Source organism: Zingiber officinale, chromosome 8A, assembly GCF_018446385.1.
Source record: "Zingiber officinale cultivar Zhangliang chromosome 8A, Zo_v1.1, whole genome shotgun sequence".
Taxonomy (NCBI): Eukaryota; Viridiplantae; Streptophyta; class Magnoliopsida; order Zingiberales; family Zingiberaceae; genus Zingiber; species Zingiber officinale.
In genome coordinates, this window is record NC_056000.1 from 27,119,291 (window position 1) to 27,146,787 (window position 27,497).

General features: G+C 42.7%; 1 protein-coding gene across 3 annotated transcripts; it reads right to left on the reverse strand.

The window, feature by feature from the left end:
• On the reverse strand, positions 1-27,497 carry LOC122008148 (transcription factor MYB3R-5-like). 3 transcript variants are annotated; one of them, XM_042563760.1, is made up of 9 exons: positions 26,917-27,497; positions 25,834-25,885; positions 25,439-25,496; positions 23,053-23,147; positions 22,859-22,962; positions 21,457-21,585; positions 950-1,694; positions 315-889; positions 1-109 (listed from the first exon to the last, which is right to left on the reverse strand). In XM_042563760.1, the coding sequence occupies exons 1-8, from the start codon at positions 27,051-27,053 to the stop codon at positions 419-421; spliced, it is 1,791 nt and encodes a 596-aa protein (XP_042419694.1). In that variant the 5' UTR covers positions 27,054-27,497; the 3' UTR covers positions 1-109; positions 315-418. The 3 variants fall into 3 exon arrangements, with proteins under 3 accessions (XP_042419694.1, XP_042419692.1, XP_042419693.1); XM_042563758.1 differs by having other exon boundaries at positions 315-1,694; XM_042563759.1 differs by having other exon boundaries at positions 1-1,694.

Sequence of the window (27,497 nt, forward strand, 5' to 3'; positions counted from 1 at the left end):
AGAGACCAGCAAGCAATAGAATGTTTATTCAGGTTCAATTTGAAATTACAGGGAGAGACGGATCATATCTTTAAGACTTGAGCCATTCAGGTCCATGAAAACCTCGAACCTAATAAGACAAAAGAAACTGAATAGTAGCATAATCACTTGAATGAGAAGGCAGGCAGGGAACTTGCTTTGAGTTTTGTATAACACGAAGTCAATAAATAAATGGTAATAAAAAACTATCATGTGTGAAATCTCCATCGAGCTGTATATATTGTCTCAAAAACTTTGAAGGAATTGAAGTAAACTAAAGTTCCCAAGATAGTCACAAGTTGTAGAGCAGGTCATAACCAATTTGATATTATAGATTTACAAAGGCTCAGAGTCTACCATCCTGTTTGCTTGTAAATATGGTAACTGAATTAGGTAGAGTTTAAGTGTCCACGTCCAATATAAGGGGGTTTGTTTTCCCATTAGAATCATTTTCTGAAAAATCAAGCTGCTTCTCCACAGATTTGATAGTTGCAGTTCTTTTGAATCTAAACCTGTATGGGGGAGAAACATCAAAGTTCTTCCTGTTGTTTGATAAGTCTCCTTTGTCACAAGGATTTGATCTTAACTTTGAATTGTCAATTGTCTCCAAATTATGTATATTTTTTCCTTCTCCAGTAGAAGCACAATTGTCCATAAGTTTTGCAGACTTTACCCCTGAAGTACTAGCATCAGAATCAAGAGTTGTTTCTGCCATCTTTTTTCCTCTGCAGAATATGGACGGAGTGCTTGGGAAACTTCTAGCTGCATTTTTTAAAATGGAATGAACATCTTGAATAGGACCTTTTGCCGTTACTGAGGACGGAGTGAGGTAACCTTCAGGTGATATCACAACGCATGACCCACATGATTGCTGCATATTCGTAGATGTGGTTATGACTGTATAATTTTCAGAAAGACAAATATCTTTTACCTGAGGTGGCTTATAATAGAGAGAACCAAGAGGAGTTTCCTGGTGCATCGGCTCAGATACACAATTCAGTCGACTATCCTCATCAGTGTTTCTACAATCTGTGACTTCATTTTCTGGAGATCTAGTTGAGACATCAAAGGTTGGTATATCTTTAATGCAATGTACAGAGGGACTGTGAATTCCTCTTACATTTGGATTAGCTAAAGCTTCCAACTTTGATTCAACATTTTGATCCTTGTCGATAGTGTTACTACATTCTGCCAACTCTGTCCCAGGATCAGATCTAGTGCAGATATCAGGTGTGAGAGTATGAGTGCTGGACTCTACAGCAGGATCATGAATTATTCTCACAATTAAGTTGTTAACAGCTTCCTTCTTAGGCTCAATTGTTGATGATTCTGTATGAGTGCTGAACTCAACAATGGGATCATGAATTCTTCTCACAATCAAGTTGTTTATAGCTTCCATCTTAGACTCAACTGTTGATGATTCTAACCTGTGTTTTTGGTCTTCCAACCCTTGTCTAGCAGGGAGATCAATGTCCATGGAACTGGCTGATTCAGAAAACGCTCTGGCATTTATGTCCGACCCATCACTTGAACAATGAAGCGATTGTCTGCTGTCAAGGCTTCTCATATCCTTTGAACCATCCACAGGAACAGGTGGAAGCTTGCCAGTAGCCAAAAAGAAATCTAACTTTTTCTTTAACGAACTATGCCAGTGATTCTTTATTGAGTTATCAGTCCTAGCCACAAAGAAAACGATAAAAAATTATAAGCATTAAAAGTCAACAACAACAACAACAACAACAACCACCACCACCACCACCACCACCACCACCAGGCCTAATCTCACTAAGTAGGGTCGGCTATATGGATCTTTTTACACCATTAAACTCTATCTCCTATTATATTATCATCTATACTTAAATAAATTTTATCTTGTTTTATTGTTGCTAACCAAGTCTTTTTTAACTTTTCTCTTCATCGTTTGATATGTGTTTGTCATAATTTCACATCGTCTAATTGGAATATTTATTAATCGTCTAAGTACATGTCAATACTATTTTAAACGTGTCTTTCGGAATTTTCTCTCAATAGTTGTAACTCCAACTTTCTCTCTAATGCTCTCATTTCTTATTCTGTCCATCCTCGTATGTCTACGCATCCACCTTAACATTCTCATCTCTGCAACTCTCATCTTCTATTTCTGTGCTGAAGTCATAGCTCAATATTCAGCTTCATATAACATAGCAAGTCTAACTGTGATTTTGTAGAACTTTCCTTTAAATTTTAGAGGTACTTTATGGTCACATAAAGCACCCGACGCTCTCCCTTTCAACCATCCTACTTGTATTCTATGTAAGACATCTCTTTCAATTCCTCCATCGTTTTGCAAAAATGATCCTAAATATTCAATACCCTCGGTTTCGGACAACTCATCATCTCCTATCTTAACAATTATCTCATTACGTCTAATATTGTTAAAATTAAATTCTATATATTCTGTCTTTATTATACTAAGTCTAAAACCTTTCCCTTCTAGTATTTCCCGCCAAGATTATAGTTTAGCATTTGCTCCATGTGTTTCCTCTACCAAAATAATATCATCTATAAACAACATACACCACGGTACTGTGTCTTGAATGTGTGTAGTGAGTTCGTCTATAATTAGTGTAAAAATATAGAAACTTAGAACTGATCCATGATGTAACCCTATCTTTATTAGAAATGTTTCAGTTACTCCGCTTGAAGTCTTTTCTAGTCGTTACATCCTCGTATATATCCTTAATTAATTTAATATATATTACGCTAACACCTCTCTTTTCTAGAATTCTCCATATAACTTCTCTTGGGACTCTATCTTAAGTTTTTTCTAAGACAATAAATACCATGTATAAATCTTGTTTCTACTCCCGATACTTTTCAATTAGTTGTCTAAGATGTATAGCTTCTATTGTCGACCTTCCAAGCATAAACCTAAATTGATTTTTAGTCATCTTCTTCCTTAATTTTTTTCTATTACTTTTTCCCAAAGTTTTATGATATGACTCATTAGTTTAATACCCCTATAGTTTGCATAATTTTGCACGTCTCCCTTATTCTTATATAAGGAAACTAGAGTCCTTACCCTCCATTGATATGATATTTTTTTTTTACTTTCAATATCATGTTAAATATTTGTATAAGTTATTTAATACTTTGTTTCCCTTGGCACTTCCATACCTCTATCGGAATATCATCTGGTCCAATAACTTTTCCATTGTGCATTCCATTTAAAGTTTATTCTACTTCTAAAGTTTGAATTCTACGATAAAAATTTAAATTTCTATACTTATTTGACCTACTTAAATTACCTAAGTTAAGTTGGTCACCTAAACCTTCATTAAAAAAATAATGAAAACATCTATTCCACGGCTCTTTTATTTCTCCATTGTTTATTAATATCATATTATATTCATCTTTAATATATTTTATTTGTATAAGATCTCTTGTCTTCCTTTCTCTTCCTTTAGCTATTCTATAAATGTCTCTTTCCCCTTCTTTTGTATCCAATTTTTGATATAATCATTCAAAAGTTTCATTCTTAGTTTTATTCACTACTTTCTTAGTCGCATTCTTGGCTATTGTATATTTTTTTAAAATTTTCTTGTTCTAACAAATATATAATTCTTTATAAGTTATTAGTTTTTCCTTCCGTTTCTCTTATACTTTCTCATTCCACTACCAAAATTTCTTATTTAGTGGTGCATATCCCTTTCACTGACCGAATACACTCTTAGTTACTATCTTATCTCATGTCGTATTAGAGTCACCATGTATTTCACCTAATACTTGTTGATGCGGTGATCGGGGGAGGGCCCCAAGCCATTGCCATAGTGGAGGTCAATGCCATGGTGGGAGCCAGTCAAGGCAGTCAAACACCCCCAGACCACTGACCGATCGGGTAGCACGCTCGCCCGATCGGGATAAAGAAGACCCGATCCGAAATCATAACAGCTCGGCGAGGTTCCGAGCTTCTGATGCTCAGAAAGACTACTAAGTATTTGCAAGAGCACGCCGAGTGGCTTCCTCGCTCGGCCTTATATGGAGCTATAAGAACAGAGCGGATTTACGACAGAGCTATGAAGAAATAGAAGGGCAGCCGAGCGGCTTTCTCAGGACAGCGGAAGCGCAAGTCGAGCGGCCTCCCCGCTCGGCCAGAGAACACTCATCCAAGCCGAGTGGTTATCTCACTCGACCCATTAAAAGACACTGCTAGCTGGATATTATCTTTTTGGGAACATGTGCCGCCGACAGGCGGCATGGTCGACGACTAGTTCAGACAGAAGATCGTACGACAAAAGTTTCCACGGTCACTTCGGAGATATGCTCGACTCGTTAAAGTATTGTGTCAGAGACACTTTACTGACACATCTTTTCAGGAAAAACTTCAGGAGGCGTGCACACCTCGGAAAGCGTGCACGCGCGATACAAGAGCCCTATATAAAGAGGGTCCAAGTTTCAGCGGAGGTATGCGATAATATACTATTGCTGCTACTATTCGCTACTTTGCTCTGCTTCCACACATCGTCGGTGACTGACTTGAGCGTCGGAGGGTCATCGTCGAGGACCCCTTCCCTAGCTCGGCACTGATGCAGCTGTGATTGCAGGGTCTTGAGGAGTCAACACACGGTCAATCGGAGCGCCACGTCCTCAGTTTCCGTCGCCTCGACTATCAGACAGGATCAAATTTGACACCGTTTGTGGGAACGCAACCTGCATCCAAGCCGAGAGGATGGAATATGCTGGACGACTTCACACAATGACGCTCACCCAAGAAGAACTCGACCTACTCGTGCAAGCCCGAGAGCAGAAGATAGTCGAGCAGCAACAACAGAAGGTGCTAGCCGATCGGCAAGCGCAGCAAGCAACGTCCGCAGCAGGAGGTCGAGCAGCACACGAGGACCGCTCGGAGCAACTTTCTATCTGGGGGCAGAACAGGTTGCTAACCGATACGCATGGTAAGGCACCACCCGTGCCCATACTGTTTCATCGGGCACTGTTCCAAACACCCTCGGAGATAGCTCAAGACCACCAAGAGCGGGGATCTTCTTCGGACGAAGCACCCGTTCGGGACGCACGAAAGGGCAAGGCGCCTCGGGGCAACACTTCTCCCAAACGGATCAACCGCAAGTTCTCCGAGGACATATTGCGAGATTCTCTCCCTAAGCACTACACCCCGCTGGCGATCGGGTCCTACAACGGTTCGACCGATCCAAATAATCATCTGGATAGGTTCGATAACGAGGCCACACTCCACCAGTACACGGATGAAGTGAAATGCTGAGTCTTCCTCACCACGCTTTCCGATTCGGCGCAACGATAGTTCAGAAGGCTGCCGGACGGATCCATACGAAGCTTCAAAGATTTCCGAACGACCTTCTTACACCATTTCGCGAGCAGCAGATGCTATCAAAAGATAAGCGTCAGCCTATTTTTCTTGAAGCAAGGGTCGTGAGAAGCTCTACGAGTCTATATTCAGCGCTTCAATCATGTGGCCATGGATATCCCTTCGGTCTCATCCGAGACCATGATAAATGCATTCACTCAAGGGCTCGTCGAGGGAGGCTTGTTTCGATCACTCATAAGGAAGCCGCCCAGGGATTATGATCACATGCTCAAAAAGACCAATGAGTATATCAACCTGGAGGAAGCTCAAGCAGCTAGAAGGAAGGAGACGCTAGACGAACACTCGGCGCCGACCGGACACCGACTGATGAGCAACCACCAGCCGCCTAAGGGGCCAAGAGTCGAAGGAGGGCGGCCACATGAGACAAGGACGCATGCCGTGCAGCATGTCGCTTCCGACCGGCCAAAAGCATCAAAGGGCAAGGTATGGACACCTATGTTTTGCTCTTTCCACCAGTCCGTGTCGCACAACACACGCGATTGCCGAGGATTGATGTCCATCGTCAGTCGACCGGCTCAGCAAAACTACCGCCATCGATCCCTCTCCCCCGATCGGCGACATAGACATCAATCCACTGGCAACGAGACGCGGGAAGATCGCTCGAGCGACAGCACCAGCGAAGAGAGCATGCTGAGCCTGCCCGAGGCCGGGACGACCGAAGCAGGCCCTCCACTCGGGAGGAAGAAAATCGAAGCAATGCCGCCCAGGGAGAAATAAGCATCATCGCCGACGGTCCGACCAGCGGCGATTCCAATCGATCCCGGAAGTCATATACGCGACGATTGGAGATACATGCGGTGGGGTGCAGCCATGAGAAGGCGAGCGGACCCGAGACTAGCTTTGGACCCTGAGACTTGGAGGGAGTCGAGATCCCTCACGACAACGCCTTGATCATCCGTGCGGTGATCGCTAATTATACCATTCACCGTATCTTTGTTGACACAGGAAGCTCGGTGAACATCATTTTCAAGAAGGCGTTCGATCAGCTGCAGATCGATCGGGCCGAGCTGTTGCCTATGACGACCCCGCTGTACGGGTTCACCGGCAATGAAGTATTGTTGATCGGCCAAACAAGATTGACCATTTCACTCGGAGAAGAACCGCTTAGGAGGACCCGAACCACGAACTTCATCGTGGTGGACGCCCCCTCAGCTTATAACGTCATCCTGGGCCGACCGACCCTCAATGAGTTCCGGGCAGTAGTCTCTACCTACTGCAAAAAGATCAAATTCCCGGTAGACGATTGGGTAGGAGAGGTCAAGGGCGATCAACTAGCCGCTCAGCGCTGCTACGTCGAGATGGTCAAAACCGAAGATAGGTCAGCACGGAAGACTCCACGACTAGAGGTAAATATTGCTACTGAAAGACCTCCTGCCCTAGTCTATAAAAAAAAAAGAGGAAGTCCAAATCCATCCTCGCCGAGCGGAGGCAACCACTTTCATAGCTGCGGATCTAGGAGCCGAGCAGAAAGCGGAGTTGATCGCCTGTCTCCAACAAAATCATGATGTGTTTGCATGGTCATCACAAGAGTTGTCCGGCATCTCTCCAAGCATAGCTAAGCATGAGTTACATGTCCGACCGGGCGCTCGTCCGGTAAAGCAGCGAAAAAGGGATTTCAGCGCCGAGCAGAACCTGATCATCCGGGCGGAGGTAGAAAAGTTGTTGCAAACCGGACACGTGAGGGAAGTTCAATTTCCTAGCTGGCTCGCCAACGTTGTCCTTGTCTCCAAACCGGGCAACAAGTGGCGAGTCTGCATTGACTTCCGTTACCTGAACAAAGCATGCCTGAAGGACTTCTACCCGTTACCTCGGATCGACCAGATGGTGGACTCCAATGTAGGATACGAGCTGATCTGCATGCTAGATGCCTACCAAGGTTATCATCAAGTGTCGCTCGCCCGCGAAGATCAAGAAAATGTCAGCTTCATTACGGTCGACGGTACGTACTGCTACAACGTCATGTCGTTCAGACTCAAGAATGTTGGAGCCACTTATCAAAAATTGATGAATAAAGTGTTCCGACGGCAGATCGACCGTAATATGAAGGTATACGTAGATGATATCCTGATAAATCCCTCCGAGCGGCTGACCTATATGCAGATATTGAGGAGACCTGCCGGGCACTCAGGGCTTATGAGATAAAGCTGAACCCAAGTAAGTGTCTGTTCGGCACAAAGAGTGGGCGCTTTCTCAGCTACATCGTAACCGAGCAGGGCATCGAGGCGAACCCGGTCAAAGTAAAAAACATTGCAAGATATGCCCCCGCCCCACAAGCTGAAGGAGGTTCAGCGACTGACCGGTCGGATCATAGCGATATCCAGATTCATCTCCAAAATAGCCAATCGGAGCTTGCCATTCTTCAAAATACTACGTCGGACGACAAAATTTCAATGGGATAAGGAATGCGACAAGGCATTCGAAGAACTCAAGGAATACCTCAACTCCCTGCCTGTCCTAGCCAAACTATGTGTTGGCGAGCCGCTCCGGATCTACCTGTCGTCTACAGAGCATGCGGTCGGCTCGACATTAGTTAGGCAGAGCAGCAAGGAACAACTGGTGTACTTTTTAAGTCACATATTAAAAGATGCTGAGTCTCGCTACACTGATCTTGAGAAGTTAGCTTATGCTTTAGTGCTCGCCGCTCGAAGGCTTCGCCCGTACTTCCTCGCTCACTCAATAATCGTGATGACCAACAGTCCCTTGGGGAGGGTACTTCTCAATCCGAGGCGTCCGAACGGCTAATCAAATGAGCAACAGAGCTCAACAAGTTCGACATCCAATATCAACCCCGAATTGTCGTTAAAGCACAATACTTGGCAGATTTCGTCACCGAGGTAAAGGGCCCGAAGCCAGAAGCCGTGTGGAGGATCTATGTGGATGTGGTTCGCCCACTCGACAGGGGAGCGACATCAGCATACTACTCATCTCCCCGAAAGAAGATCGGATGCAGTTGGTCGTTCGGCTCGACTACAGGGCCACCAACAACGAAGCCGAGTACGAGGCGCTAATAGCCGGCTTACAGGCTGCTCGGCACGTCGAAGCAGTTAAAGTCTTGATCCACTCGGATTCTCAGTTGGCCGCTCAGCAGCTGTTTGGAGCGTTCGAAATAAGCAACGTCCAACTCAAGCTCTACGTAGAGGCCTTTGAAAAGTTGAAGTCCAACTTTCAGAAGGTTGTCATACAGAAGATCCTCCGATCGAAAAATCAGGCTGCAAATGAGTTGGCCAAGTTAGCCAGTTCACTGACGCCGATCGACGTCGATCAGCCGATAAAGCTAGTTTCATTGGTGGCCCACATTAATCGGATGGAAGGAGTCACCTTCCCGAGCGATTGAAGGAAAACCCTAACAGAGTTCTTACGTGCGGGAACTCTACCTTCCGACCCGGAGGATGCTCGCATGACAAAAAGAAGGGCAGGTCGGTTTACACTGATCGGGGATCAACTTTATAAGAAGGCCTTCGCCCGACCCTTACTCAGATGCGTTGGATCGGAGGACATCGATTACATACTACGAGAAGTACATCAAAGATCCTGCGGATAGCCCCGGACGACCGCTCATTAGCGAGGAAAATTCTACTGGCCGGGTATTTTTGGCCGACCCTCCAGGAGGATGCCGCTCGGACGGTGGCCACGTACTTATCCTGTCAGAAGTACCACAACATCTCGCACCGGCCTACAGAGGAAATGAAGGCTTCCACTGTATCTTGTCCGTTCGACCAATAGGGCATGGACATCGTAGGGTTATTCCCCATGACAACCAGTCAGCGGAAGTTCCTGCTCATTGCGATGGACTACTTCTCCAAATGGGTCGAAGTCGAGCCCCTTGCTAGGATAACTGAGCAGATGGTCATCAAGTTTGTATAGCAAAGCATCATCTGCCGGTTCGGCATCCCGCGTCGGCTCGTCTCAGACAATGGAAGACAATTTGCTAGTTAGAGGCTCAGGGAGTGGTGCGAAGGATATGGTATCCAGCAGGCCTTCACTTTCGTGGCCTACCCGCAGAGCAACGAGCAAGCAGAAATCACCAATCGGGAAATCCTTCGAGTCTTGCGCGCTCTGCTCGACCATATGGGGGGCAGCTGGGTCGATGAGCTCCCGAGCGTGCTGTGGGTCCTCCGCACGATGCCAAAGGAGGGGACCGGTCTGACCCCATTCCACCTGGTGTATGGCGGCGAAGCAGTCGTCCGATCAGGTGCAGCATTATGATGAAGACAACGCCGAGCGAAGGCTTTTGGAGCTGGACTTGGTAGACGAAGCGCGCGCCGAAGTAGCCGTCCGGCTGATGGCGTATCAGCAGCGGATGAAGCAAACTTAAAATCAGAGGGTGATCCCGAGGTCCTTCCAAGTCGACGACCTCATATGGAAGAAAATCAAGTCAGTCGGGTGTTAGCTAGAGCCCTAGAGTCAATCATTTGATGATTGTATTTTGGACTTATTGTATCATATTCTATATAAATAAAGGCATTTGGATTTTGGTTATTATACTTACTTGTATTGGTGCCAAATAAACTAAGTATAATAATGTCCTTGAGTAGACGGTTCTCACCTATATCAATCGGTTAGTTGAACCGATAGTGAGATGATATAGGGAACACTACTCTTAATCATTCCTAGTCGAGTATTAACATTCAGGGACAATGTTAATGCAATAAGACTAGCATGTAGGTCAACTCGATGACTTGATCTCACAAGTCATGGATATAGAGATATCAAGTTGCCACATGGGTATACATTAGAGAATGTATACTGAATGACCCGCCATGAGAAAGTATCATGGATCGTTATATGAGTGTCATATACTTTCTCATGTGGCTATTAGTATGACTACTAGTCCTTAGACACTAAGTCACCATAGATCCCTACATAAGGGTTATGTACTTTGGTTTCGTCAAACGCCGTAACCGGGTGGACTATAAAGGCGATTCTGGGTATATAACAAATTATGCGAGAGGATGTGAGTGATGTAGATGGGATCTATCCCTCCTATGTACGGGAGAGACATCGGTATTCTTGATAGAGTGAGACCAAGTGCATGACGCCCAAATGAGTCGATATAGGATATTGAGCTCGTTTGATTTAGTGAGTCTACTTGGGTTTCAAGATTTAGATTGGTCGAGGATGACACGGTCCATGTCTCACATTGATCAATCTAGATGTCAGGATAGAAGGACACTTGTCGTATTTTGTGAGGAGTCACGATTAGTAGTCACAAGGTGATGTCGGATCTCGACATTCTTGTAACTTGGGTAGTAATGATGTGTTGCTAGATCCGCTCATTACTTATGCTCTAAATGAGTTTAGGGCATTGCCAACGCTATAAGAACCCATTAAGGACAATTAGATGGAGATTAGGTTCGTATGATGAATCAAGAGGATTAGATTCATTTGATGAATCTAATTGGATTAAAGTAATCTAATTGGGCTAACTTGAGGTTGGACTCGAGTTGATTCGTATGTTGATGAGTCTAATTTAGATTATGACTCATTGAATCAATTTAATTTAATGAATTAGATTCATTATATATTAAATTGGCTTGAATCAAATGGTTAGATTAGATCAACCATGGAAGAGATTTGATCAAGTTTGACTTGACTTGAGAGGAAGATTAAAAGTCTAGTTTGACTTGACTTTATGCCACCTCATTGGTGAGTTGGCATTGATGTGGACTAATGATGTTACTCCACATCATCATGGTTGCCACCTCATGGAAGTTACTAGTGAGTGCCACCTCATGGAAGTTACATTCTCTCCTTGATGACAACTTAATGCATTAATGAGGGGAGTTACACATGAGAAAGGTGGCCGGCCACATTTTGAATGGGGTGTGAATTGATTTTCATTATTCATTCAAGTGTGGAATTTTGCATCTCCTTCCTCTCAAGCTCTCCCTCTCCTCCTTCCTTGGCCGAACCACATAGGTACTAGCACACCTTGGTTTTTTGGTCACCTCCACCTAGTGTGTTCGTGTGGATACGTGTAGAGAGTTGTCTACATTGACAACTTCAAGATCCGGCGTACCGAGGACGAGCGGGATACGCAAAAAGGGCACGCAACAAGGGTAAAGATCTTCATCATGTAGATCTAGAAGTTTTGTAACTCGTACTCGTATGTTTTTGAATTTTTCTTCGCACGAGATCCGTTGGCTAGGGTGATTCGGGGTTTCCGCGACGCGAAAAAGCGGTTTTCGCGGCCCGAAAAACCCAACATCGGGGACGTCACCAAGCTCGAAGCCCCATGGGCAGGGCCTTTCAAGGTCATGGAAAAGCTCCGCTCGGGTGCTTATTATCTAGAGGACGAGACTGGAAGGCGGCTCGAACGACCATGGAGCACAAACCATCTCCAACCCTATCAGGCTGGATGAGAGGTGCGCAAGTATCGTGTATTTATACATTCTTGTACGTCCTCTCTGAATGCAGGGCCAAAATAAAAGATTTCTAAGCTACATGTCGAACGGCTACATCAAATCGTCGAGCGACGACAATAAACTCTCGTCTTCGTCAAATTGTAAAACGGTGACGTTAAACTCTCGTCTTCGTTAAACCGTCGAGCGTCGACGTTAAACTCTCGTCTTCGTCAAACCGTCGAGCGGTGACGTTAAATGCGTGTCTTCACCAAATCGTCGAGTGACAGCGTTAAACGCGTGTCTTCACCAACGGTCGAGCGGCGACCTTAAAACCAAGTCCTCACCAAATCGTCGAGCGGTGACGTTAAACGCGTGTCTTCACCAAATCGTCGAGTGGCAACGTTAAGCGCGTGTCTTCACCAACGGTCGAGCGGCGACCTTAAAACCAAGTCCTCACCAAATCGTCGAGCGACGACGTTAAACGCATGTCTTCACCAACGGTTGAGCGGCGACCTTAAACCCCAGTCTTCACCAACGGTTGAGCGGCGACCTAAAACCCCAGTCTTCACCAACGGTTGAGCGGCAACCTAAAACCCCAGTCTTCACAAACGGTCAAGGGACGACCTTAAACCCAAGTCTTCCCCAATTGTCGTACCAAGTCGTCGAGCGGCGACGTTAAAACGCGTGTCCTCACGAATGGTCGAACGACAACCTCAAATTCGAGCCTGCCCCTATGGCCATGAGATCAGGGACATTTATAGGCAAAAATAAGAAAAGCTGTGAAAAGAAATGCTTCGCCGAACGGGCGCGCATATATTAAAACCAAAATTTCCAAGATTACATTTCAAGATCACAGTTGCAGGATAAAGATAAGAGCTTTGCCGAATGAACGAGCTTACATTAAGACTTCAAAAATTTACAACGCTCAACCTCACTCAAGGTAATCCAGAGCATCGTCGGGTGGCGACTCGGTCATCTTATCCCGAACGCTGCCCTTCAAAGTCTCGGGGAGGTGGTCGCCCGCCTTGAGCTGGTTGATCGTCTCGTCTATCGCGAGGTTGCAGAGCCGAAGGTAACGAGTAATGACTTTGCCATTAAACGCGTCCGAGCGGATGCAGTTTTGTCTCAGTGTTGCAAACCGACTCGGCTCAGCGTCCTAATAAATCTTCATCGCCGCTCAGGAGCCCTCTAGCTCAGCCTTCACCTTCCCTAGCTCATCCTGGGCCAGCTTCAGTGTTGCATCCTTATCAGAAAGCTGGCCCTGGAGCTTGGCTTCCAGCGCCGATCGGCTCGCTCGTTCAGTCACCATAAAATCTTCAGTGTCTTTGAGCTTGCTAGCGAGGTCTCGGGCCTCCTTGTTCTTCAGTTCCAGGTCCTCGATGGCTCGGTTCTTCCTAGCGGTGGTGGACTCGATCTTCTTGTCAAACGTGCTGACCTACTTCTTGAGTCGACCCAACATCTCCTCGTGGCCGGAAGATTTAGCCCATTCGGCCTTGAGAAGCTTTGCCGTCTTCTCCAGGTCGGCCTTCAGTCTAGCCATCTCCCTCGGATCGGCAGTAGGTTAGCTGCTGGAGACCTGGAGTAAGAAAAATGATTAGAGCTGATCGGAAGAAAGATAATTACAAGGAGCTTACCCCGGTTGTCATCTGGGTATGACTATTGGTGAGCGTGCCTGGGGCATCACCGCCGCTCGAGCTCGGTCTTCTTCCCAGACTTGGGTTGGCGGACCACGTATGATGACTTGATGCTCAGGAGTGCTCGACCGGCCACTCGGCTCACTGTACTCCTCCATGGGCAAGTGAAGGATCGCCGTGACGGATTGTCGGCTGCCCGAAGCCGAGTGGGCCAAGGTTGCTGGGTTGGCCGACCGGGACGCAGATGCCAGGAGGATGGTCGATCGCCGAACCCTCGATGGTCGCGATGGCGGCATAAAAGCCAGGGCTCCACGGCGATAGGCTCCTGCGACAACTCGGCCACCGATGGAGTCCGGTCGGAGGATACCTCGGGCGTAGTCGCAGGAACCGCGGAGGGATTCAAGGTGTCGACCACAACCCTTTCGGCAGATCCCACCGCCGAGGCAGCAGAGCGCGAAGACTCTGTGCGGCGCCTTTTACGCCTTAGCAACGGCTCGCTAGAGGAATCCGAACTCTCCGAGCGGACGATGGGCACTTGCTCAGATGGTTGCTTCGCGCTGCCGACAACCTCGACACTGGGGGCTTGGTTAGTTGCCCCCCTCCACTCGCCAGGACGAGAGTTGCTGCGCTCTCGTCTTGAGAGCCGACCGGTTATAGGTCGCAATTCGCCAATTCCTTAACCACGACCGCCTCGATCTCGGCGTTATGAAGTTTCGCAAGGCCAGACATCCGAGTGCGCAGCATAACTTCGGCTGCAAGAGAAGCAGAAGAATCAGTTAGAATCAAAAGAGAAATGTACATGGAATCTCTTACCTAAGTCGATCGGGAGTCCGGTGCAGTAGCTTGTGGATGTCATACTTTTGGTCGGCCGACATGGAGGTGGCATGAAGGTAGTCCGAGTGGCTCTTGTATTTCTTTAGGTCGGGTTGAGGTGGTAAGCCGACCTGTCAGCGGGTCCAGAAGGTCGATCGTTTGGGGAGGCGTACAAAGAAGAAATATTCTTTCCAATGTTTATTGGAAGTCGGCATTTTGTCAAAGAAAACCAACCCGATCCGAGACTGAAGCGAGAAGGTACCCAGTTCGGACTGTTTGGGTAATAGAAGAAGTGGAAGGCTCGGGAAGTCAAAGGGATGTCGTGCAGCCGGAACAACACAATGACGCCGCACAGAAGGCGAAAGGAATTCGGTACAAGTTGTGGAAGGGGAACACGAAAATAATTACAAACTTCAATGATGAAGGGATGGATAGGGAAGTGGAGACCGACCACAAATTGGTCCTTGAACAAACAGATGGTGTCGGTCGGCGGATTGTTTGGCCGATCGGATGAAATAGCTAAAATGATCTCGTGATCAGGGGGAATCTCAAAAGAATTCTTAAGGCTCTCAACGTCGCCATCATCGAACCTGGTCTCCATGGTGGTGTACCAGAGCCCAGGAGGAAGGTTCGACGGTTGAGAAGAGCTCGCCATTGCGATAAAAGGCAAAAACAGCGGAGGAAATGCGAACGAAGAAGCAGAAAGATCACTGGAAAGACACCAGGAACAAGGAAAGGCCGAAGATCGAAAGCGAGGAAGGAAGCTTACGAGGATGTAGGTCGCCGGAAGAGAAATGGTCGGAGAAGACGCGCAAAAGGCCGCCGGAAGAGGAGAACGAAAGATCGCCGGATAGCAGGAGTCGGGGATGCGGCAGCAGAAGTGGAGAAGGCGGCGAAGGCAACGAGATCATATACCCAAGGCTCGGCCTACCGGAGCCGTCCGATCTAGGTCGCAAAAACCTATGCGAAGATCCGACCATTGAATTTAAACCGCCAAACATCGCCATCAATGCTCGTCGCGTCAGGCGTGCGACGGCTGCGAGTCTAACACGTGGAGTGCTATCACTGGCCGATAATTAAGAGCGGCATGGGAACCCGTTCTGCCTTAATGAAAAAGGATTTGCACGAATTCCAAGATATTCGGGTAACGTCAGCCGAGCCCCCGCTCGCCTAAGACAGCCAGAGGAAACATTCTACAAGGGTAAACCCTTGTTCTTCCGATCGGATCAAAGAAGCATGATGCTCGGTCGCGCGACTACTTTCAGAAGGTCGATCGGCGAGGATTAGGTACAGCCTGATCGAAGTCTATACAATGATAAAGGCCGATCAGGAAGAAATCGGCGCGCACTAGTCGAGTCAGTCGGACTGCAACCTCCTTCGACTAGACTTGAAGGGGAGGCTTGTGATGCGGTGATCAGGGGGAGGGCCCCACCCCGTTGCCATAGTGGAGGCCAGTGTCATGGTGGGAGCCAGTCAAGACGATCAAACGCCCCCAGAGCACTGGTCGATCGGGTAGCACGCTCGCCCGATCGGGATAAAGAAGACCCGATTCGAAATCATAACAACTCGGCGAGGTTCCGAGCTTCCGACGCTCAGAAAAACTGTCGGGTATTTGCAAGAGCACGCCAACCGGCTTCCTCGCTCGGCCTTATATGGAGCTATAAGAACAGAGCAGATTTACAACAGAGCTATAAAGAAATAGAAGGGAAGCCGAGCAGCTTTCTCATGACAGCGGAAGCGCAGGTCAAGCGGCCTTCCCGCTCGGCCAAGGAACACACTCATCCGAGTCGAGCGACTATCCCGCTCGGCCCCGTAAAAGACATTGCTAGTTGGATATTATTTTTTTGGAAACAATTGTTAAGATAGGAGAGGACGAGTTGCCCGGAACCGAGAGATTTAAATATTTAGGATCAATTTTACAAAATGATGGAGGGATTGAGAGAGACGTCTTACATAGAATACAAGCAGGATGGATGAAATGGAGGGGAGCGTCGGGTGTTTTATGTGACCGTAAAGTACCTCTTAAACTTAAAGGTAAGTTCTATAAAACCGCTGTTAGACCTGCTATGTTATATGGAGCTGAATGTTGGGCTATGACTCGGGCACATGAGCATAAGATGAGAGTTGCAGAAATGAGGATGTTAAGGTGGATGTGTGGACATACGAAGATGGACAAAATAAGGAATGAGAGCATTAGAGAGAAAGTCGGAGTTGCATCTATTGAGGACAAACTCCGAGAGACACGTTTAAGATGGTACGGACATGTACTTAGACGACCAATAAATGCTCCAGTTAGGCGATGTGAAACTATGATAAACATGCATATCAAACGAGGGAGAGGAAGACCAAAAAAGACTTGGTTAGCAACAATAAAACAAGATAAAATTTATTTAAATATAGATGATGATATAATAGGAGATAGAGCTCAATGGCGTAAAAGGATTCATACAGCCGACCCCACCTAGTGGGAAAAGGCTTGGTTGTTGTTGTTGTTGTTGTTGTATGTGTCACTGACAGGCGGCATGGTCGGCGGCTGGTCTTACAACAAAAGCTTCCACTGTCACTTCAGAGGTATGCTCGACTCGTTAAGGTATTGTGTTAGGGACACTGTACTGATACATCTTTTCAGGGAAAGCTTCGGGAGGCGTGCATGCCTCGGAAAACATGCACGCGCGCTACAGGAGCCCTATATAAAGAAAGTTCAAGCTTTAGCGGAGGTATGCGATAATCTACTGCTGCTACTACTATTCGCTACTTTGCTATGCTTCCACACATCGTCGATGACTGACTTGAGCGTCGGAGGGTCATCACCGGGACCCCTTCCCTGGCTCAGCACTGACGTAGCTGTGGTTGCAGGGTCTCGAGGAGTCAACACACGGTCAACCGGAGTGCCACGTCCTCAGCTTCCGTCGCCTCAACTATCGGACAGGATCACTTGTACTCCCACCTTCTCCTTAAATATATTTTGCTTCTCATCCTTTCTTCCACCATTTAATTCTAGGGGTCATATATTTTCTTTCTATTGATATTATGTTTGAGGCGTATATCCAACACTACTAACCTATATTAGGTAGTTAAGCTTTCTCCAAAGATGACTTTGTAATTTTTACAAATCTTTTTATCCTTCTTCCTAACCATAAGAAAATCAATTTACGATTTATTATTCCCACTTTTGAACGTGACTAAGTATTCTTCTTTTTTCTTAAAAAATGTATTAGCTAATATAAAGTCATATGCTATCACAAAATCTAATATAGTTTTCTCTTCTTCATTTCTCGTTCCAAACTCATAACCCTGATGTATCCTCTCATATTACTTTTTTTTTTCACACCGACATGCTCATTTAGATCATCTCATATTAAAATCATTTCATTTGGCAGAATATTTTGTAATATTTCATCTAAATCGTCACAAAATATTAATTTGGTAGATTCATCTAAGGGTAGCCCGGTGCACGAAGCTCCCGCCATGCAGGGTCGCGGGGAATGATCCATTGTACGATGCCTTACCCTGTTTTTTGCAAGAGGTTGTTTCCAGGATTTGAACCCGTGACCTTTTGGTCACATGGCAATTTTACTATTGCGCCAAGACTCCCCTTCTTGGTAGATTCATCTAATCCTTTAAAATTCTAACAAGTGAAGAGCATAAATTAATAAGGGTCTCTTGAACATCTTAGAAACTGTAATAGCAGTCACAAAAAATAAACTACCAGTTTCATTTACAAAATACAAATAAAAAAAAATGATTATCTAGAGAATTGAACGATGATGATAATAATCATCCTCTTATCGTTTTAACAGATAATATTTTGACATAACAGCCAATAATTTTGCATATAAGACCTCATACAAGGATGAAATTATATATATAGATTCATTCAGCTTCCATTATAGATTTGGATTTAAGCAAATTTCAAAGGCATGGTTGACACCCAACCCAACATAGCCAACCTGAACCTGATTAATACAAGATCAAAATCACACTATGAAGTTCGGACCCCTTCAGTAGGACAAACACATTTCATCTCATAATGTTAACAAATGTATTGACCTTAGACCAATGATATAAAATGTCTTACTAAAAAAGGATATAATCACATAAGGGTCTGAAACTTTATATACTGGTATGTAAATATGCCCAGTTCAGTTACTTGTCAGACCAATCTGCTTGATTCATTAATGAGACCATTGCTCTGCCTTTAGCCAGCTCTTTTTCTCTATTTCAAAGTGCATGTGTACCAACACATGATAACATGGGGTTGAGCCCTGGAAAGTCTATCACACCTTTTAAGTGCAAATAATGGACTTTTTTTCTGACTAAGAGGTGCTTTACACAACAGACAAGCTAGCATATGAGAATGCCAAACCACATGAAATGGATTGCAAAGTTGAAAAAGAACTTGGATTATTGGCACACACAAACTTGACAGACAGTAATACTACGTCGCATATGGGACATGCAACTTGTCATGCTGTACACAGATATGAGACATGCAATTTATTATGCGGTATACTACACAGATATGAGACATGTAAATTGTTGCATAAACATGGATTAACTAATATCCATGACTGTGTCTACTTGCACTAATTGACACAAACTGGATATAAACTTGTAAGGGAATTACACTACCTTCTTTGGACCCTAGTATAGGTTTTGATATGATATGTTAGGATTGTGGTACTTTTCAATACCGATTTCTAACAGATGAAATATTAACTGTCACTCGTTGATAGTAACACAAAAACCACTTAATAGACAAAAATCACAAGGAACACAAAGAAGAGAATGGTACAAAAGAAAAACAAGATCAAGCAAAACACTCAGAATTGTACATGATCCAGAAAGCTTGCCTGTGTCCAGGTCAGAGAAAGAGAATTAAGTTACATTGCCCTCAAACATATCCATCACTAGTGATCTCTTGCCTCCACTATTTGTTATGATAGACATATATGTGAAAGTTTACCCCTCCTATTATAGAGAGTAGAACATGCATACGAAACATATGCAGTATTTTCCGAGTTAACATAAGGCCAGTTAGCAAGTCCTAAATTCCAAAGTTGAGAATCGTTCAGCCAGTTCGGTCCCTCAAATTGGAAAAACAAAGGCAATTACTTGTCTGAATTGCTATCTAAAACTGCATCAATAGAAATCAAGAAATTGCCAGGTTTAACAGCCTAATGATAGCACCAAGTCGAGAATGCTTGGTCAGGTTGGCAAGTCTAGAAGTCACTGACTTGCTCCAAGGTTATAGAAATAGCCTCAAGCTGAGGGCATGGCTCCCACACAATCCTAGTAGGGTTACACTGCCATAGCACCCTAGGTAAGCTCATCAGGGATCTCCCATGAACCCTATGTAGTTCATCTTATTGCATAGTACATCGATCAGATTCCACGCCTCCAACATAGCTGAACATATAACTCCCTAAAACTCCAACTGTACAGTTCACAACATCCAAATAAGATAACCTCTATATAAAATTGAGAGACATAACAAGGCTCAATCAAGAACAACTTGACTAGACACAACACAATGCATTACAGAAACAAACTGACCGAGCAGAAACAGGGCGGAGCTTGGTCATGCACACATAATTATAGGAACATCTAATCAGTTACTATCCGGTAGCAATTAGGTGCAGCTCCAAATAGTTTAAAACAGTATGAACATCTTCAAAGGTGACTCACAGATTTTAGATGAGTTGAAACAACCTGAGTTGATGGTTCAGGCAATAGAAGAATATCCAAGAAAACTTTAGGTAATGTAGTAAAAGTGATTTAGTTGACTTTCATTGATAATGACATACTCTTGCATATAATTCAGTGGAGAGAGAAATCCATGTGGTTGATCTCAAATAGTTCAAACTTGCAATGGCAATGATAATGACCTGCTCAGTTACAACTAGTCTACTACACCTTATTCTCATGACACTACCTAAGAAAACATTGACCCTCCTTTGATGGTATCTCATTAAGAAGAACCACAAACCGTAAGTTGGACGCTAAAACTTTGAGATTCTATTAAAGTTGCATGTTATGGGGAAGTGAAATACAAAAGCCTAGTTGAATACTTCCAAAAGATTCCCTTAATTGTAGGGATTATGATTGATTTAGACTATCTTGATTATTGGGATTGAGATTGATTGTAATTAATGATTGATAGACATACCATAATTATAGGATCCTCTCCCTCTTTATGTATATAAATACCTACATAAGCAGATTAGGTTATTAGAAATATATTATCTTTTTCACTTTTACATGGTATTAGAGTGAATTCTCCTTCTCTGACCTATTTTTTCTGCCGCCACTACTATTTTTGTGCCTCCTACTACCAACGCCCCTTGTTGTCGATTTCGACACCAACGTCCTTTGTTGCCGATTTCAATGCCGATGTCCCTTACTGTCAATTTTAGCGTCAATGTCCCTTGCTGCGACTACCTACTGGATCAACCAACACTGCCCTAATCTGCTACTACTCAAGTTCTGCCTATGATTTCCTCTTATGATTAAGTAAAAGATTCTAAACCTAATTGGCTACTACTAAAAAATTGAATGGGACTAACTATCTCTTGTGGTCACGTTTGTTTGAATTATTCCTGGGATCTCACAAGAAGAAGGAACATATTCTGTTCATCCCTCCTGACCCTAAAGATCAGAAATATTTAGATTGAGTTTTGTTCTATTATGGTTGAAGAATTTGCTTAAAGAATTAGCGTTCACCTACAATGAACCACTGTCAATGTAATGTGATAATCAAGTAGTTATTCGCATTGCAAGTAACTCAGTTTTTCATGAGGACTAAGCACTTTATTCATTAGTGTGTAATGAGTCAAAAAATTGTCACTTCATTCACATCATCATCCAACTAAGTTGCAGATGTCTTCACTAAAACATTAGGAGGAAAACGATTCTCAAAATTTTGTAACGAGTTGCATATTATTGGCATATATGCTCCAGCTTGAGGCAGAGTGTTGAATACTTCCAAAAGATTCCCTTAATTGTAGGGATTATGATTGATTTAGATTAGTTTGATTATAGGGATTAAGATTGATTGTAATTAATGATTGATAGGCATACCATAATTATAGGATCCTCTTTCCCTCCTTATGTATATAAATACCTATGAGCAGATTAGGTTATTGGAAATATATTATCTCTTTCTCTTTTACAAGCCTAAATTATATAGATATCAATGGAAATGCAGTTAAATGAAACTAACTTGTTAATATAACCATTAGCATTATATGTGAGGGTCAAATACCTTCCAGGTAAGACTTTGGCAATTTCTGCCCATTTATTTCCATATTCATGATGGGCATTCATGAGAACAAGCTCCTCCTCTTCAGTCCAAGCATCTTTTTTTATCACAGGATTTAGATGATTATGCCACCTAAAAGAAATAAAGGGTTTTTTCAGAAGAAATTGTCAAACTATAACTTCCTTTAGTAAAAATGTTACTGCATTTTATTTTAAAAAAAAAATGCAGTAATAGATTGTCAAAAATGCTGTTTTTCTTTTAAATATCCTAAAGAACACACAGGCATCAGATAAGGTGAAGCAAAGTCATATAATGAAGTGATAATTAAACTTTAACCATTTATGAACAGAAAGAATAGTTTGCAAAAAATACACACCAAAATGAAATAACATATGTTGGGCTTCAGTCATCCTACAGCATTATCATAACCTAGCGGAAAGAAGAAAGCCAAAGCCTCAAGTAAATTATATGTTCAATTTGATCAGACTATAATCTGTTAGATCTTTGATGCCATGTGCAGAAGGAATACGCCACTACAGCTTTGTAAAGCCGCTTTCTGAAAATGTATTCAAACCAACGATAAAAAGCACTTACAAGATAGGAGTGTGAACCATAGGAGAAACTTAAATGATATTTGTACTCAGTATCAAGCAGCAGTAATTTTTAATCTTGTAGCAATAAATGAAGAAGCCACGACTGATATTAGTAAAAGACTTCAAAATTCACTAAAATGTGCATTAATTGTTTTTTGTTTTTTTTTCAGCTTTATCTCATTTCCTACTGGTGTAGAAGATATTTACAAGTAATTAACTCGTTAAGAGGATGCTTGCTAAGTTACAATTCATTCAACACCAGGTGCATGTCACAGTGTTTAGGTTGGTGTTATAGATCACATGGTTTCAAGTCATAATAAATGTTAAATATTGTTTGTTGCAATACAAATTAGGCAAGAATTTATAGGGTAATTTGAGGAATCTCTAGTTTAGTTAGGAACACTAAGAAAAAAAAGGTAGATCCGCTATCTTAGCGACCCCCCTAGTACCGGCCTCACGGATATGGAGAGAGGTACATGCAGGTACACAAGTCATAGGCGCATAGTAGGGTAAATCCCAGATCATCAGTTCATGAGAATAGACCCCTGGCCATTACGTCAGAGATGTCACACGCCCACCGTCTGCGCTACACCCTGGGGGCAGTTAGGAACACTCAGAATGTCAGAGACAGGATGATCAGCCTTAGGCCTCCAACAAATACCACAGGTAAGAGATATTTGTTATCCTTTATATGCATGAAATGATTGACTCAATGATAAGGCCAAGAATTTAGTGTGAGAGAGAATTGACCATATTATTACTAGAACAAATTCCTATGAATTCATTTTCTAAAGCTGATGATATTCAACTACCTCTCTCGACATTGTTTACCAATACGACCAGGAAGAGATTTTGCAATCATGGACCATTTTGTAGGTCCATATTTCGCTACAAGACTGGTGATTTTCTCATCTTCCTGAAATCACAAGAAAGGAAAAAATAGTCTCTCAAAACATTAAATTTCTGAAGCTTTAGCAAATTAACAAAAAAAAAGGTAAAATCAAACCTCTAGGGTCCATGGACCTTTAATGAGTTCTGGATTGAGAACCTTTTGCCACCGATGAAGACATTGGACCTCAGTTCTATCAGGAAAAAATTCAGCTGGAAAGGAAAAGTTTGAAGCATAAACTCATATATCACAAACATAAACTATTGTATTGCACGTAAATGCTTTAATTGCTGTCACTTATTCTAATGGATACCAAAACTTGATGGTCAAAGCTTTTGAAAAAAAAAACTTAAATTATGATGGCAACCTACATATGTCTGGCAAAGAACATTGTCAACTTAATAAAAGGGCCAAAGAAACATATCATATTAATTTTCTGAATCCTTTTAACCAACTAAACCAAAGGCTTATAGTTGGTTTTCATCTTTAGACCCCACCATATGTGATTCGTTAAAAAAATTACTAATTTCTAATTTTCTATTGGCAATTGATCATCACCACCAAACAATCCAACAATCATGAACCCATCAGGCACAAACCCAATGCAAAATATCCAACTCTAAAAAATACTATGCTATGCATGCAATACTCACCAAAACAAGAAATATATTTAGAATCTTACAATACCCCCTAGACCAAACTCCACTACATGCCTGAGCCTTCACCAATAAAAACTTATTGTTGCTCTTTCCCTAAAAAAAGTTAATGGTTGCTGTCACCCACCAACTCTTTGGTCTTATATGGGTTTTTGAACTTTATCATTGGCCTACTTCACCATAGTGCCCATACCACCACATGGCTACCCATGATGCTTTATCTCATGTTTTGAACAAATTGTATGTGCTACATTCCTATGCAAGTGGATCTGGCCTTCCTTACTCGTCTGCTAACCCGAACTAATTAGTGCCCAGGCTTACTGAGCCATGCCCCTTAAGAAAACAGACACCATGCATCCACCATGATATAAAATTCACCTATGGTCATCTGCACAATGTTCAACACCTTAAGGCTTGCTAACTTGAATAATGCGCCACCAATGTTCTGAATCCAGTACATGGCTCCATACCCACCACCAATGTTACTATACATGGAGAGATACTCTGATGGAATTCACACAAAGACACTGCTAAGGGCATCAAATTTACTAAAAAGGATAACCTAGAGGTCATTATCAAACTTGTGAATGTGGTTAAATCTACCTACAATGCTGACATCACAAGTCACATACATTATAATATCATGAAGTTAACCAATCTATTCTCCCCTTTGTCTGAATGTTTGAGGCACTTCCAATCAAAGTCAATGGTTTAACAGTTTGGTCCCTACTGACACTCACCTCTAAAATATCATACCAACCTCATCTTAATCTCCCCTTGTTATATGCTTTTCACTCAATCAAACACAACGCCGACTTGGACTTTATGTGCCAAGGCTAATCTAAAGTATTCAAGATGCAAAGGATCAACTGCAGATGAGGGATTGGGAAAGAATCACCGTTGATCTTGTGGGCATGGCAGGAAAAGTGGGTTTTATGGATTGAAAATTTCTCTGCATGACAAACAAAACCACAAAAGCTTGTAGTCCCTCTTAGCATGTCTAAGAAGAACTTTCAACACCCTCTGTTGTTCAAAAATAAGCAAATCGAGCAACTCTTTGCTGCTCTCAAAAAATCAAGGAGAAGACCATGATCAATGTCAAAACAATTGGAAGTCATCAACTTTCAAGTCATCCACACAAAAGATTTAGATGAAGTGGTGCCTGAAGTGGTGCCAATTGCAATTAGCTCATCATTATAAAGAAAAAAATGAGGCTTCCATAAACAAATGACAGACTTCCTCATGGCACAGGACAAAACTTCTGGGCTAAACTGTCTATCCAATGTATGCCTATATATGGACAGGTTAGTACGCATTTATCAATTCATAATGTGACAGTTGATATGCTTATATGGAACTTTCTATTTCTAAATTAAGCCTACACAAGCATTGTACTGGCTTGAACACCGAAGGAAGTTTCCAAGCAAAATACCCTTTGTAACCAAATCTGCAAGATACCGTTACTAGTTGAAACCTATCTTGGTTCAGATGAGCTAACAATAAAGGCCTAAATTGGTTACTGAATCCCAGTCTGTAACATGAACAAATTCCAAACAATACAATTATGATCCCACCTAAAAATTTTGCATCCTTACATACAACCAACAAGTATGCTTCCTTCCTTACCTTGAGCTTCTTTCTGATTTAGTTGTCCTTCATAAAATGTAATTTTTTGCAATTTTTTTAATAATTATTGAGCTTTCACTCATAAACATTGTCAAGTTATTAAGTTATAATATGCTAAATCATTAGGTGCAGTCATGGGCACACAATGCAACGAAATTTTCAAAGTGATGACTATATTAGTGTGGGACTCAACATAAACAATTAGCAAGTGACCAGTATACCTATTTTCTTCCAACATCTTCCCTTGTAAGCTTCAACAGCTTTCCTCAGCGTCTCATCCTATAAACAAAAATAAATATTACCGAAACTAGAAAGAAGAAATTATGAGGATGCATTGTTTCACATGTCTCTTAAATTAGTTGTAACTAGAAAACATATGCTTCAAATTAAAATATGTACTCTAGCAACATGGAGATTAAAAAGCACCAAAATTCTGTGCATTTCTCACAGTTTGGGAAACACTTTGCTTATGATATGTAAGGAGTTTTGTGGCCTCCTCTAAGTCCAAGCATTGTTATTACAAAGAGTCTTAAATTAGTCTAATTAAAACTATATTGACAGTTTCGAACACACGTGTCTTGGACCTAAACTCAGCAATAGTGAATGAGACACTTGCCTCTTGTAATGTCCAGCCACCCTTTGCTCGCCTTATAGGACCACTAGTCCTCCTGAATGAAGGAATTCAAGAATATAAGATGAAGAAATCAGTAAAGAATTTTTTTTTAATATGATCAAGTGCAATTAATATGATAAAAACACAATCTACTTGCAACTGGATGAGTGGCTATCATCTATGAAATCTTCATTTGCTGCACCTCTTGACACACAATTTATACCTTAGATTGAAATTCAAAGAATATTTGTGGTTCTTCTACAATCAGTGTTCCATTCATAGACTGTGCACAATGCAACTAGAATAGACAATGAACCTAATAGAAGATGCAACTATCTAGAATGGTTGACTTTTCCTTTACGAGTATTATAACCTCCATCAATCTTAGATTGAAATTCAAAGAAAATTTGTGGTTCTTCTACAATCAGAGTTCCATTCATAGACTGTGCACAATGAGACTATAATAGACAATGAACCTAATAGAAGATGCAATTATCTAGAATAGTTGACTTTTCCATTAGGCGTATTATAACCTCCATAAATCTCTATGAACCCCAAGTCTGAGCATGCAATGAATTATGAATCAATGAATTGTCATACATAGAATGACAATGTAGAGAAAACCTAGCGTGAGGTAATCTGGATGGTATTATGTTCAAGAAACATGACTAAGGTAAGGATCAATATCTGAAGAAATTCACATCAATAAAAATTTTATATTACATGGACTAATTTTATCAGATAACTGGATAAAAACTGTAATTTTATATTCAACTCTGCAGGTCCAGTTAAAATAAATATTTGAATATTATTTTAAAAATAAGTGAAAAACAATTTCGATAATGACCAATTGACATAACGTCACTTGTCTAGATTCTAAAATGTGCATGACAATACTTCCATAAAAACGGACCCTACAATTCTCTTTAGTTTGCTTTCCATTTTTTTAATAAAAAGAAGACCTTCCGTTCTCGTAGTTTAACCAGCAACCAATAGCCGTAGAAAATCAGTACAAAGTTTCCAATGCATAAAATTGAACAGCATTACGCTAAGCACTCAAATCCCAAATAAGCAAAAAAGCAGTACCTCCGTGACGAAGAAGACTTCAGTGGGCTAGAAATAGCTGTCGAAACCCTCGACAGACCGTAACTTCCATCAGAGAGGGACGAGCTCGAGGCTCCTGCCAATTGCCTGTTCTCCACACAACTCTGTTCCACTTTCATCGAGGCAACCAAAACCAAAAAAATTCCACTAAAACCCTAACAAAATCAATCAACACAAAGACGGCGGCTCTGGTAACCGAAGCCCCAACCAGAAGCAGCAAGTAGATTCTTTAATCCAATTCCATTAGGAATTCATATAAATTCGAAAAGAACAAGACCGAGAAGGGTCATCAGACTGGAGGGAAAAGATCAAACCATGGCGGTTGGCATGGAAATCCCCACGGATCTCTCTGAATCAAAAAAAAAGCGAAGAGATCGGGAAGGATATAGGAATTGAGGCACTCCCCGAAGAGAATCAGCGGAAGGGGGAGGCAGAGGAACCCCGAGAGTCGCTCGAGGTGATTGATTCGGAGGACGAACGGAGGAAGCTCGCGGGGTCTTTCCGTAGCCGCGAAGGATTTCGAAAGAAGACTACGCCCGTCGAAGCAAAAGGGCAGAACAATA

Excerpts from the sequence above, each read along its gene's own strand:
- LOC122008148 (XM_042563758.1), bottom strand. The coding sequence starts at position 27,053 with ATGAAAGTGGAACAGAGTTGTGTGGAGAACAGGCAATTGGCAGGAGCC. Across the intron at positions 25,886-26,916 it reads AAGTCTTCTTCGTCACGGAG|GAGGACTAGTGGTCCTATAA; the intron begins GTACTGCTTTTT and ends TCCTTCATTCAG. Across the intron at positions 1,695-21,456 it reads GCCAAAGTCTTACCTGGAAG|GACTGATAACTCAATAAAGA; the intron begins GTATTTGACCCT and ends CTTTGTGGCTAG.